This window comes from Carcharodon carcharias, chromosome 31, assembly GCF_017639515.1.
Source record: "Carcharodon carcharias isolate sCarCar2 chromosome 31, sCarCar2.pri, whole genome shotgun sequence".
NCBI lineage: Eukaryota > Metazoa > Chordata > Chondrichthyes > Lamniformes > Lamnidae > Carcharodon > Carcharodon carcharias.
Window position 1 is genome coordinate 28,946,450 of NC_054497.1, and position 12,472 is coordinate 28,958,921.

At 47.6% G+C, this 12,472-nt stretch overlaps 1 protein-coding gene across 1 annotated transcript in view; it reads right to left on the bottom strand.

Moving 5' to 3' along the window:
- LOC121271484 (phosphomannomutase 1-like) overlaps nucleotides 1–10,405 on the bottom strand; it is a 56,831-nt gene extending 46,426 nt beyond the window's left edge. Inside the window, exons 1-3 of the mRNA XM_041177465.1 lie at nucleotides 10,220–10,405; nucleotides 3,762–3,879; nucleotides 1,691–1,767 (exon numbers count right to left, since the gene is read on the bottom strand). Coding sequence (XP_041033399.1) covers nucleotides 1,691–1,767; nucleotides 3,762–3,879; nucleotides 10,220–10,309 — 285 coding nt within the window. The 5' untranslated portion in view covers nucleotides 10,310–10,405. The remainder of the gene's footprint in view (nucleotides 1–1,690; nucleotides 1,768–3,761; nucleotides 3,880–10,219) is intronic.
- Between the last annotated feature and the right edge of the window lie 2,067 nt (nucleotides 10,406–12,472).

A 12,472-nucleotide genomic window follows, 5' to 3' on the forward strand; every position in this document is an offset into this window, starting at 1 on the left:
TCTACCCTGTCTGGCCCTGTTAGAATTTTATAGGTTTCTATGAGATCCCCCCCTCATTCTTCTGAACTCCAGTGAATATAATCCTAACTGACTCAATCTCTCCTCATATGTCAGTCCCGCCATCCCAGGAATCAGTCTGGTAAACCTTTGCTGCACTCCCTCTATAGCAACAACATCCTTCCTCAAATAAGGAGACCAAAACTGCACACAATATTCCAGGTGTGGTCTCACCAAGGCCCTGTATAATTGCAGCAAGACATCCCTGCTCCTGTACTCGAATCCTCTCGCTATGAAGGCCAACATACCATTTGCCTTCTTTCCCACACTGCTGCACCTGCATGCTTACCTTCAGCGACTGGTGTACAAGGACACCCAGATCTCGTTGCACATTCCCCTCTCTCAATTTATAGCCATTCAGATAATAATCTGCCTTCCTGTTTTTGCTACCAAAATGGATAACGTCACATTTATCCACATTATACTGCATCTGCCATGCATTTGCCCACTCACTCAGCTTGTCCAAATCACACTGAAGCATCTCTGCATCCTCCTCACAGCTCACCCTCCCACCCAGCTTTGTGTCATCTGCAAATTTGGAGATATCACATTTAGTTTCCTCATCTAAATCATTAATATATATTGTGAATAACTGGGGTCCCAGCACCGAGCCCTGCAGTACCCCACTAGTTACTCCCTGCCATTCAGAAAAAGACCCATTTATTCCTACTCTTTGTTTCCTGTCTGCCAACCAGTTTTCTATCCATCTCAATACACTACCCCCAATCCCTTGCGCTTTAATTTTACACACTAATCTCTTATGTGGGATATAGATTATCAGGCCCTGGGGATTTATCGGCCTTCAATCCCATCAATTTCTCCAACACCATTTCCCTACTAATACTGATTTCTTTCAGTTCCTCCCTCTCATTAAACCCTGTGTTCCCCAACATTTCTGGTATGTTATTTGTGTCCTCCTTTGTGAAGACAGATTCAAAGTATGTATTTAATTGCCTGACCTGCCAAGTATTTGTAGCATTTTAGTAGTTACTTGAATATTTCTGTAAAGAGAGACATGTTGCTGAAGCTTTTTATCTTGCACTCATCAGACCAAATGCAAAAATACCAAATTTCAAACAGTCACAACAACTTGTACTACAGAAGAATAGTATTTGTCCTGATGAGTGAAGGACAATCCTGGATAGAGTGGACGTGGGGAAGATGTTTCCATTAATAGGAGAGACTAAGACCCGAGGGCACAGCCTCAGAGTAAAGGGAAGGACATTTTAGACCAGAGATGAGGAGAAACTTCTTTAGCCAGAGAGTGGTGAATCTATGGAATTCATTGCCACAGAAGGCTGTGGAGGCCCGGTCATTGAGTGTATTTAAGACCGAGATAGATAGGTTCTTGATTGGCAAGGGGATCAAAGGTTATGGGGAGAAGGAGGGAGAATGGGGTTGAGAAACTTATCAGCCATGATTGAATGGCGGAGCAGACTCAATGGGCCGAATGGCCTTATTTCTGCTCCTATGTCTTATGGTCTTATAAAAAGGTTCAGCAACATGTCTCTCTTTTCAATAATGTTCTAGCATTTTCTGTTTTTGATTCAAAAGCTGTGTTAGAAATTCATAAGCCTGAATGTGGTTTTGGTATTGGCTGTAATGGCTTCACTTATTTGATTTATGAACTCACCTCCTTTGTGATGAACTTTCCGTCTCGGTACTGGACTGTTCCATTTTCAGCAAAGACATAATCGAATTTCTGAATGACTGCAGAAAGGAATGGAGAGGTGGGTAAGCATGGGATATGGTGCTCAGATCAGATGAGACCAAACCACAGACATACTCCTCTGGTTGGGGACAGAGGAACAGCTAAAGAAGAAGGACTACCTTCCGTCTGACCATTGACAACATATGTAGTCATTTGTTAGTTCAGCAGTTGAGTATTGCTAAAAAAAGAGACATGCTAGCAAAGCTTTCCATCTTGCACTCATCAGGACAGCTACACAAGAAAAACCAACAGTAACGGAGGAACAACAATTTATACTGCGTGAGAAGAGACTGCTGATTGGTTGACAAGTGGACTCTGACTGGTAGAGGTTTTGTCATGGAGAATTCAGCATGTAACTGCCCAGCTTTGTTCAAATTCAAACTGGGGAGGTCAACTCTGATTGGTCAAGGTATTTCCCTGGGGAATGAAGCCGGGAATAGCTGTTCCCTAAGCTTTTGTTTAGTTGAAAAAGGCTCAAATTGTGCACATGTTCCTTCTGTCTGCAAAGGAATATATGTGGCTTCTAGCATGCATATTGCGAGCCCCACTGACAATCTTAACTTGGCTTTCAGTGGAAATGTTAGCACAATCGAGATTGCTTGGTAAGTGTTATCCAATCACAGAATCACATTCAGTGATGGAGTTTTGAGGTTTTGCAAGTACAGTCTGGTTGGGTACAGTCTGAACAGCTGAACGGATGTGGTTGTTTGAGACGATCCACCAATCATTGGGATGCATGGCTTGTATACCTGGCATCATACCAGCACTGAAATCCATTTATCACATCACTCATTTGTATGATATGCAGAATATCCTTTTGGCTTGACAGCAGCATCCTGTTAGTGGTGAATACCATTTGTGTTGCTCATGCATAGCAGCAGCGTGAAACAGCTAGCTTCACCTGATGCTCAAATTGTTGAGATACCTTGCCCTTCCAGGGTAATCTGAGGTAGACTGGGCACTTTTCAGAGGCGAAAGTGATGGCCTTAGGCCTGTTCATGAGTTTGGGTGATGTACAGCGAGCGTTGATCTGATCAGTGTAGCCATTATCCTGCAGGATGTCTTTGATGCCCATACTTCAGTGTCAAGTTTGCATGCTGAGCAAATGGCTCAGGCCCTATTTACGAGGTAGCTGATAAGACCAATCTGATAGCGTGTGGAACTGTAAGAATCCCAATGTGTATATTGACCAGTGAAGGTAGGCATGCAGTAGACAGTAGTAGGGAGCCCATTGGAAAATTTCTCAAGTAGCACGTTGAGAAAAGGGAACTTGTTTGACTGCTCATTTCAAAGATGAATTTGAGGAACCCATTAAGGTATGCAGGAAATTCTTACATGCAGCTGCGGATTCAAATATAGCAAATTTATCATCTATGTATCAGAAATATGCAAGGGATAGGAGGTTGCGTTTCTTGCCTTTTTCAACTAAACAAAAGCTGAAGGGACAGCCATTCCCTGGTTCATTCCTCAGGGCAATGTCTTGACCAGAGTCGACCTGCCCAGTTTGAATTTGAACAAAGCTGGGCAGTTAACTGTTCCATATTGCACTCTCCATGGTAATGCTTCCACCAGTCAGAGTCCACTTGCCAACCAATCAGCGCTCTCGTCTAATGCAGTGTAAATTGTTGTTCCCCTGTTACGGTTGGTAATTTCATGTGAGCTGTCCTGATGAGTGCAGGGTGGAAAGCTTTGATAGCATGTCTTTCTTTTCAGCAATACTGACAATATATCCATGAACCATCACGGTGCCCAGCCAGCTAATGGGACAGAACTGGTATCCGCCAAGGAAACTTCTGACCAATGCTTCTGCTAAGCTGGCACACAGCAGCCTGGAAGGTAGGCACAAGCCTTGTTCCACGTTAAATAGCGTGTGTGGGTGGCCTCGCAAAAAAAATCTCAAAAACTAGCCACGCATAACAATGAATGATCCAGGGAACACTGCTTCCTGTTTCACACCCTCATTGACCAGAAAACCAAAACCAAGCAGCCTCACCTTCCTCTCCTTCCCCCAGTTGCTCGGCTATCTTGATGTAATCGGAACCTCCCACAACACCAATCTTCACTTTCTTCCTCAGCTGCTGGAAAAACTCGTCCAGCTCGGGCGCTATTTTCTGCAAGAAGACAGGAGGGAAAGTGAGAAGGGGTGGGTAGGGTTGTGGGCGGGTGTTAGTGGGAATGGGAGTCTGTCATGGCTTCTTTGGTAAACTCTTGATTTGGTTTGTGTTAGTCAGAGATCATCTGTGGCTTTTGATCTCACCTGGAGAAATGGTAGATGAGGTAGGACTGGGAGCTAAACCCAACTCACTAACCAATGGAAACAAGCTATCATTACTAGAAGAAAGGCTTGCATTTATATATAACAGGAACTGCAGCAGTTCAAGAAGGCAGCTCACCACTACATTCTCAAGGGCAGTAAACGCTGGCCAAACCAGCGATGCCCACATCCTATGAACGAATAATAAAATAATGAGTCTCAGAACATCCAAAAATGATTCACAACCAATTAAGTACTTTTTAAGTCACTGTTGTGCTATAGGAAATGGGGCCAATTTGTGCACAGCAAGCTCCTGCAAACAGCAATGACATAACAACCAGATTATTTATGTTTTTTTCCCCAAGTGGTGTTTATTGAGAGTTTAAGTATTAGTGAGGACACAAGGAACTCTTCTGATCTTCTTTGAGATAATGCAATGGGATCGTTTACGTCTACCTGAGAGACAAAGCCTTGGGTTAATGTCCCATCCAAAAGATGGTATCTCTGACAATGCAGCACTCCCTCAGTACTGCAATTTGTGCCCAAGTCTTTGGATGTGGGGCTTAAGCCCATGACATTCTGCCCCCAAAGTGAATCTACTGAGCGGCTGCTGCCCCATTTAGACTATTGTGAGAACTGAAGACCCCAACCTTCTCAAAAGCAAATGGAAATAATCGTAACTTTTCAAATCTCTCCTTATAATTGTAACTCCCTCAACCTGGGGAACCTCCCAGTCAATCAATCCAGCACCTTTCCTGTTGCTTATACGTTCAATCTAATGTTTTTGTAGTTGTTTGGTTGTTGGGTCCTCTTTGCATTCTGACCAGTTCAGATTACAACTCGAGGCAGCAGGAGCCCTGCCAGTTACTCGAGTGGGGAGCCATACCACAGCATGTGAGAGGATGGAGTAGCGGGGGTGAGAGTCATACCCCCACTCCCCCTCCCACCCCCCCCACCCCAGCAGCTGGAGGTCAGTGTAATGTCAACCGAGGACAACACCAGAAGCTGGGCACCTCTTTCAGGCCTCACACTAACTGGGAGCATTGCCTCAGGAGATCGACTAGTTGCATATTTGATCGAACAACAACAACAAAAAAAATAAAGAGACCGTACAATTTAATTTAAAGAAAACAATAGGTTCAAACGAAGAGAGAACAATGCACAGATAATCTAGGAATCCTGGAACCTGGAGATGACTATTTAACTCTTGAGTCAATTAGAGCTGTATCTCTCTTCCTGCCTTAATATGTTAATCATTAAGAGATGGTGGTGTAGTGGTAATGTCAGTAGCCCAGGCTAATCCTCTAGACACACAGGTTCAAATCCCACCAGGGTAGCTGGTGGAATATAAATTCAGTTAATAAATCAGGAATTAAAAGCTAATCTCAGTAATGGTGACCATGAAACTATCATTGGTAGTTGTGAAAAAAAAGCAATTCTTTGTAAAAACTGATCTGGCTCACTAATGCCCTTCAGGGAAAGAAATCTGCCATCCTTACCTGGTCTGGCCTACATGTGACTCCAGACCCACAGCAATTTGGTTTCCTCTTAACTCCCATCTGAAATGGCCCAGCAAGCCACTCAGTTCAAGGGCAATTAGGGATGGGCAATAAATGCTGGCCTTACAAGTGATGCCCACATCACATGTTCAATGGCATCATCATCACTGAGTCCCCCACTATCAACATCCTGGGGGTTACCATTGACCAGAAACTGAACTGGACTAGCCATACAAATACTGTGGCTGCAAGAGCAGGTCAGAGGCTGGGAATCCTGCAGCAAGTAACTCACCTCCTGACTCCCCAAAGCCTGTCCACCACTGACACACAGTAGCAGCAGTGTGTACCATCAACAAGATGCGCTGCAGGAACTTACCAAGGCTTCTTAAAAGCACCTTCCAAATCCAACACCACTACCATTAGAAGGACAAAGGCAGCAGATAGATGGGAACACCACCACCTGGAAGTTCTTTTTTTTTTGCAAAAATATACTTTATTCATAAATCTTCAAAAACATTTCGAACCATTCCAAATCACCATTACAAAAATACAAACAGGTTCAACTTTTACAACATGAAACACAAGGTGTATCAGAACAAACAATGAATATTACAATCATTGGCAGACATACATTTTAATCTGTACAGCCCAAGGGGCTCTTTACAGTTCCCAGCCCCCCAGTGCACTGTGGCAGAAAGGTCTTAGACAGCGACCCTTCCCCATTGCGCCTTTGCGGCGGCTGCCCCAAGCTTAACTGTGTCCCTCAGCACGTAGTCCTGGACCTTGGAATGTGCCAGTCTGCAACACTCGGTCGGGGACAACTCTTTGCACTGGAAAACCAACAAGTTTCGAGCAGACCAAAGAGTGTCTTTCACCGAGTTGATGATCCTCCAGTTGCAGTTGATGTTTGTCTCGGTGTGTGTCCCTGGGAACAGCCCGTAGAGCACAGAGTCCTGTGTCACAGAACTGCTCAGGATGAACCTCGACAGAAACCACTGCATCTCTCTCCAGACCTTCTTTGCAAAGGCAAATTCAACAAGGAGGTGAACAACGGTCTCTTTCCCACCACAGCCACCACGAGGGCAACGTGCAGAGGGGGTGAGAATCCTGGTGTGCAGGAAGGATCTGACGGGAAGGGCCTTTCTCACCACCAGCCAAGCTACATCTTGGTGTTTGTTGGAAAGTTCTGGCGATGAGGCATTCTGCCAAATGACTTTGTCAGTCTGCTCAGGGAACCATCCCACAGGATCCATCCTCTCCTTTTCCCTCAGGGCCTTTAAGACGTTACGTGCCGACCACTGCCTGATGGACTTGTGGTCAAAGGTGTTTCTCTGCATAAATTTTCCCACGAGGGACAGGTGGTACGGCACGGTCCAACTACTTGGAGCATTCCGCGGCAGCGTGGCCAGACCCATCCTTCACAACACCGGGGACAGGTAGAACCTCAGCATGTAGTGACACTTGGTGTTTGTGTACCGAGGGTCTACGCACCGCTTGATGCAGCCGCACACAAAGGTGGCCATCAGTATGAGGGCGATGTTGGGCACGTTTTTTCCCCCTTTATCTAGAGGCTTGTACATTGTGTCCCTGCCGACACGATCCATTTTCGACCTCCAGATAAAGTGGAAGATGGCTCGGGTGATCGCCACCACACAGGAGTGTGGAATGGGCCAGACCTGCACCACGTACAGCAACAGCGACAGTGCCTCACACCTGATGACCAGGTTCTTACCCGCAATGGAGAGGGAGCGTCACTCCCACAAGCCCAGTTTTCTTTTCACCATAGACACTCGCTCCTTCCAGTTTCTAACGCATGCCCCGGTCCCTCCGAACCATATCCCCAGCACCTTCAGGCCGTCAGCCCTGACAGTGAAGGGGACAAAGGATCGGTCAGCCCAGTTCCCAAAGAACATGGCCTCACTCTTCCCACGATTTACCTTGGCTCCCGAGGCCAGTTCGAAGTGGTCGCAGATGTGGATCAGTCTGTGCATCGACAGCGGATCCGAGCAGAAGACGGCGACATCGTCCATGTACAGGGAGACTTTGATCTGAGTGCCTCCACTGCCTGGGATCGTCACTCCTCTTATGCCCAGATCCTTCCTGATGGACTCAGCAAAGGGTTCTATGCAACACACGAAAAGAACAGGTGAGAGAGGGCAGCCCTGCCTGACTCCGGATTTAATAGGAAAGCTTTCTAATTCCCACCCATTGATTGAGACTGCACTACTGATGTTAGTGTAGAGCAGTTGGATCCAATTGCGAGTTCCCTCCCCAAACGCCATTTTGGAGAGTACATTCACCATGTAGGTGTGCGATATTCTGTCAAAGGCCTTCTCCTGATCCAGGCTGATAAGGCATCCACACCCCTGTCCTGTACATAGGCAATCGTATCCCTGAGCAGCGCGAGGCTGTCAGAGATCTTCCTGCCCTACACAGCGCAGGTCTGGTCAGGGTGGATCACCAATTCCAGAGCGGATTTGACCCGATTGGCGATGACCTTAGACAGAATTTTATAGTCCACATTCAACAGTGAAATGGGTCGTCAATTTCTAATTTCCTCCCTTTCCCCCTTGTGCTTGTAGATGAGGGTGATAATGCCTTTCCTCATGGATTCTAACATACTGCCGACCAGGAGCATACTCTCGTACACTTCTAGCAGGTCTGGGCCGATCCAGTCCCACAGAGCCGAATACAACTCCGCCGGCAAGCCGTTGCTTCCGTGAGTTTTACTCTTCTCGAAGGACTCAAGGGCCTCAGTCAGTTCGTCAGGAGTTAGCGCTTTGTCCAGACTCTCCCGTGTAATGTCGTCTAAGACCTCTGTGATAGAGGACAGGAAGGACTGGGAGGCCACGCTGTCTGTGGGCTTCACATCATACAATCCGGCATAAAAGGATTTGTTGATCCTCAAAATGTCGGACTGTGATGACTTTATTGAGCCATCTTCTTCCTTCAGGCTGCTGATCACAGAGCTCTCTCTGTACCTTTTGGAAGAAGAAACGTGAGCACGTCTCATCCTGCTCCACGGAGCGGACTCTGGAACGGAAGATGATCTTGGAGGCCTCCGAGGCAAAGAGCGAGGCTTGCTGGCTCTTCACCTCTTGGAGTTCCTCCTTGACATCGACCCCCATCGACCGCAGCCGGAGCAGGTTCTGCATGTTTTTCTGGAGTCGGGACATTTCCCTCTGTTCCTTTCTAGCTTTCTGGGTGCCTTTGAGGACGAAAAACCTCTTGATGTTTCCCTTGATCGCTTCCCACCAGTGTGTCAGTGACTCAAAGTGGGGTTTCATGATTCTCCAACCTTTGTAATCCCTCTTGAGCTCCTCAATGTTCTCTGGGGTCAGCAGTTGCACGTTTAGCTTCCATGCCCCCCTGCCCACCCTCTGGTCCTTCTCTAAGTGACAGTCAGCCAGTAGGAAGCAGTGGTCAGAGAAGAACACTGGCTTGACATCGGTGGATCTGACTGCGAATGCTCGGGACATAAACAGGAAATCTATCCTGGAACGGATGGACCTGTCTGGCCGCGACCAGGTGTATCTACGCTGTGCTCTGTCTGCAGGGTTGCTGAAGAAATCGTGCAGCTTGGCATCCTTTACTATTTCCATCAGGGATCTGGATGTAGCGTCCAATCTGCTGTTGGCCCTGCCGGATCGTCCAGCCACATCGATGATGCAGTTGAAGTCACCGCCCAGAAGGACCGGCCTGGAGGTCGCCAGCAGCAGTGAGAGCTGCTGAAAAACCTCCAGCCGCTCAGCCCCTTGTGACGGGGCACAGATGTTAATTAACACCACCACCTGGAAGTTTCCCTCCAAGCCACTCACCATCCTGACTTGGAAATATATCGCCGTTCCTTCACTGTCACTGGGTCAAAATCCTGGAACTCACTCCCTAACAGCACTGTGGGTGTACCTACACCACATGGACTGCAGCGGTTCAAGAAGGCAGCTCACCCCCACCTTCTCAAGGGCAACTAGGGATGGACAATAAATACTGGTTTAGCCAGTGATGCCCACATCCCATGAATGAATGAATAATAAATAAGTAAAAACAATCTATCAATCTTAGTTTTGGCAAATTCAGTTGGCTCCCAGCCTCAGCAGCTTTGTTGGGGGGAGAGAGTTCCCGATTTCCACTCCCCTTTGTGTGAAGAAATGCTTCCTGACATCACCCCCAAGAGGAAATAGGATAGAGAGAGAGAGAGAGAAAAACCCAACAAATCCTTTAACCGTCTTAAACACTTCAATGAGATTACCCCTTAATCTTCCATATTCAACGGAACAGAAGCCTAGTCTGTGCAAGGAGTCCCCCTAATTCGACCCCAGTCTGCTAAATCTACAACCCTGAAGTGCAGGGGCAGAGGTGGATGCAGTTCTCCAGCTGGGGATCTGTACATCTGTCACACCACTTCCACCGCTCTGCACACCCAGCCCTCTTCAGGTAGAGGGTGTTTAGCCTTTTAAATTAAGCCTTAATTAAGGCTGAGCTGAGTTTCTGACGGGGCCGGTGCGAGCACTGTACTGACAAAGTGCCTGTGCGTTTAAAAGACCCTCTTGAACTAGTTCTCGCGATCGACAGGAACACACACAGAGAGAGGGAGAGGGAGAGCAAAGGGATCCAGCTCCCACTGCACCAAGTTAACAGCCCGGGGACCGAGCGGCTGCAGGATTGACCTTGTACAAGGTCCCCCTGCCCCTTCCTTACCTGCCTGGCTGCAGTGAGGGTCCCATCCACATCAAAGAGGCAGAGAGTCTGGGGGTCCGGCTGGGTCCCGGCCATGCCTCCAGCCCACATCAACTCGGCGCATGGAATTTTGGATCGAGTCTGCTCGGGGCTGGACTGGAAAAGATTTCGAAAGTGACACCTACTTGAATTGACGACAGTGATCACATGCCATTGTGGTTTCTGAACACGTACAGAGAGAGAGAGAGGGCAGAGCTGTAAGTGGAGAGGCTCCTATACACATTACACCCAGAGACAGTCAATAATCAACAGAAGGTTGTTGTTAGAAACACATTGCAGATAGTGAGCAAGCAACGTTGGCAAAATAAATTTGTTTCAGAGATTTGTTTTTACAATAGTATTGGCCCTTTTACCTAAATCCATTTCCCAACTATTCCCGGGGCAATTAGGCATGGGCAAGAAATGCTGGCCTTGCCAGCAATGCCCACATCCCACCTCGAGAAAATAAATCGGTCTCTGGTGAGGAGTTTTTCCTGAACGGAGCTCTCCCTGGTTCCTGAAATTGTTCCAAGAAGTTAATATCCCAGCCCAATTTTCACCCATTGGAATCTCAACCTTTATGGCAGCAAATTTCCCATCCCTCAAACTGCCTTCCTCCCTTGAAGGCACTCAGACCTGGCAAGGTGTAGTTACAGAGGGTTAATGACCCTCTAAGCATCCTGCCCACTGTTGGCTATTCATTGACACAATGCGCCACAGCCAAGCTCAGTCCTGTTCGCACCCAAAGTCTCCTCACACAACACATGGACACGCACGCAGACACACATGGATCCAGGCAGGCATACACATGGACACAGGCACGTACACACACATACACTCATGGACACAAGCATGCACACACATGCACAATCACACACACGGAGACATGCACACACACATGGAAACATGCGCACACACAGGGAAACACATGCACACACATGGACACATGTGCACACACAGACAGGCACACATCCATGGACACAGGCACACGCACACACACACACATGCATACATTCATGGACACAAGCATGCACACGCACACACGCATGGAGACATGCATGCACACACATGGAAACATGCACATATACGGGGAAACGCATGGGCATACACAGGGAAATGCATGCACACACATGGTCACACACACTGACACGTGTACACACACACAGAAACACACATGCACACACACACGGAAACATGCACACACACGGACAAAGGCATGCAAACACACATGGATATACGCACACAGACACAGGCACACACGCACGGACACATGGAAACACACACGCGCACGCTGACACGTACGCGCACACAAGGACACATGCTTGCATACACAAACACGTGCTCACACACATGGACACAGGCACGCACACGCACGAAAACATGCACATACGCGCACACGCACATGGACACACATACATGGAGATGTGCATGCACACACGGAGGCGCGCACACACATACACATGGAAACAAATACATGGAAACATGCATGTGCACCACAAGGAAATGTACACGCACACTCAGAGAAACACACACACGGGGAAACACACATGCACATGGAAACACGCACACAAATACGCACGTGCACACATGGAAACACATACACGGAATGGAAACGCACACACGTAGAAATGCATGTGCACACGCACACACATAGAAACACGTGCATGTGCACACATGCATGAACACACGCACACACACACAAGTATGCACACGCTCACGTACATGGAAGCACACGCACATACAGGCATGCACTTATGCATGCACATACGCACACAGGCGCACACACATAAGGAAACACGTACGTACACACAGAAACACACAGGCACACACGTGCACACATGGAAGCATGCACATGCACTGAAACACATGCACACACAAACACACACGGAAATGCATACATGCACCCGGAAACATGTGCACACATGGAGACACATGAGCACACGCACGCACGGAAACACACGTGCTCAGATGCACGGGCAAGTATGGATGCACAGACTCTTCTAAAAGGGAGTGGACCAGCTGTGGCCACATTTTTAATCTGCAGCAAGTGGGCAGCTTTGATGTCCTAATCTGCTTTGTGAAACATGCGGCCTCTTCCTCATGTTCCTGTGAGACAAGAATCAAAACACTATTCATTTGTAGTTGCCTTGCAAACCATGTCTATTTGTTAGGTTAGGGAGGCGGAAAAGTGCAAACTTGTCCCCCATTGGAACATGCCGCATTGAAGGACATTGT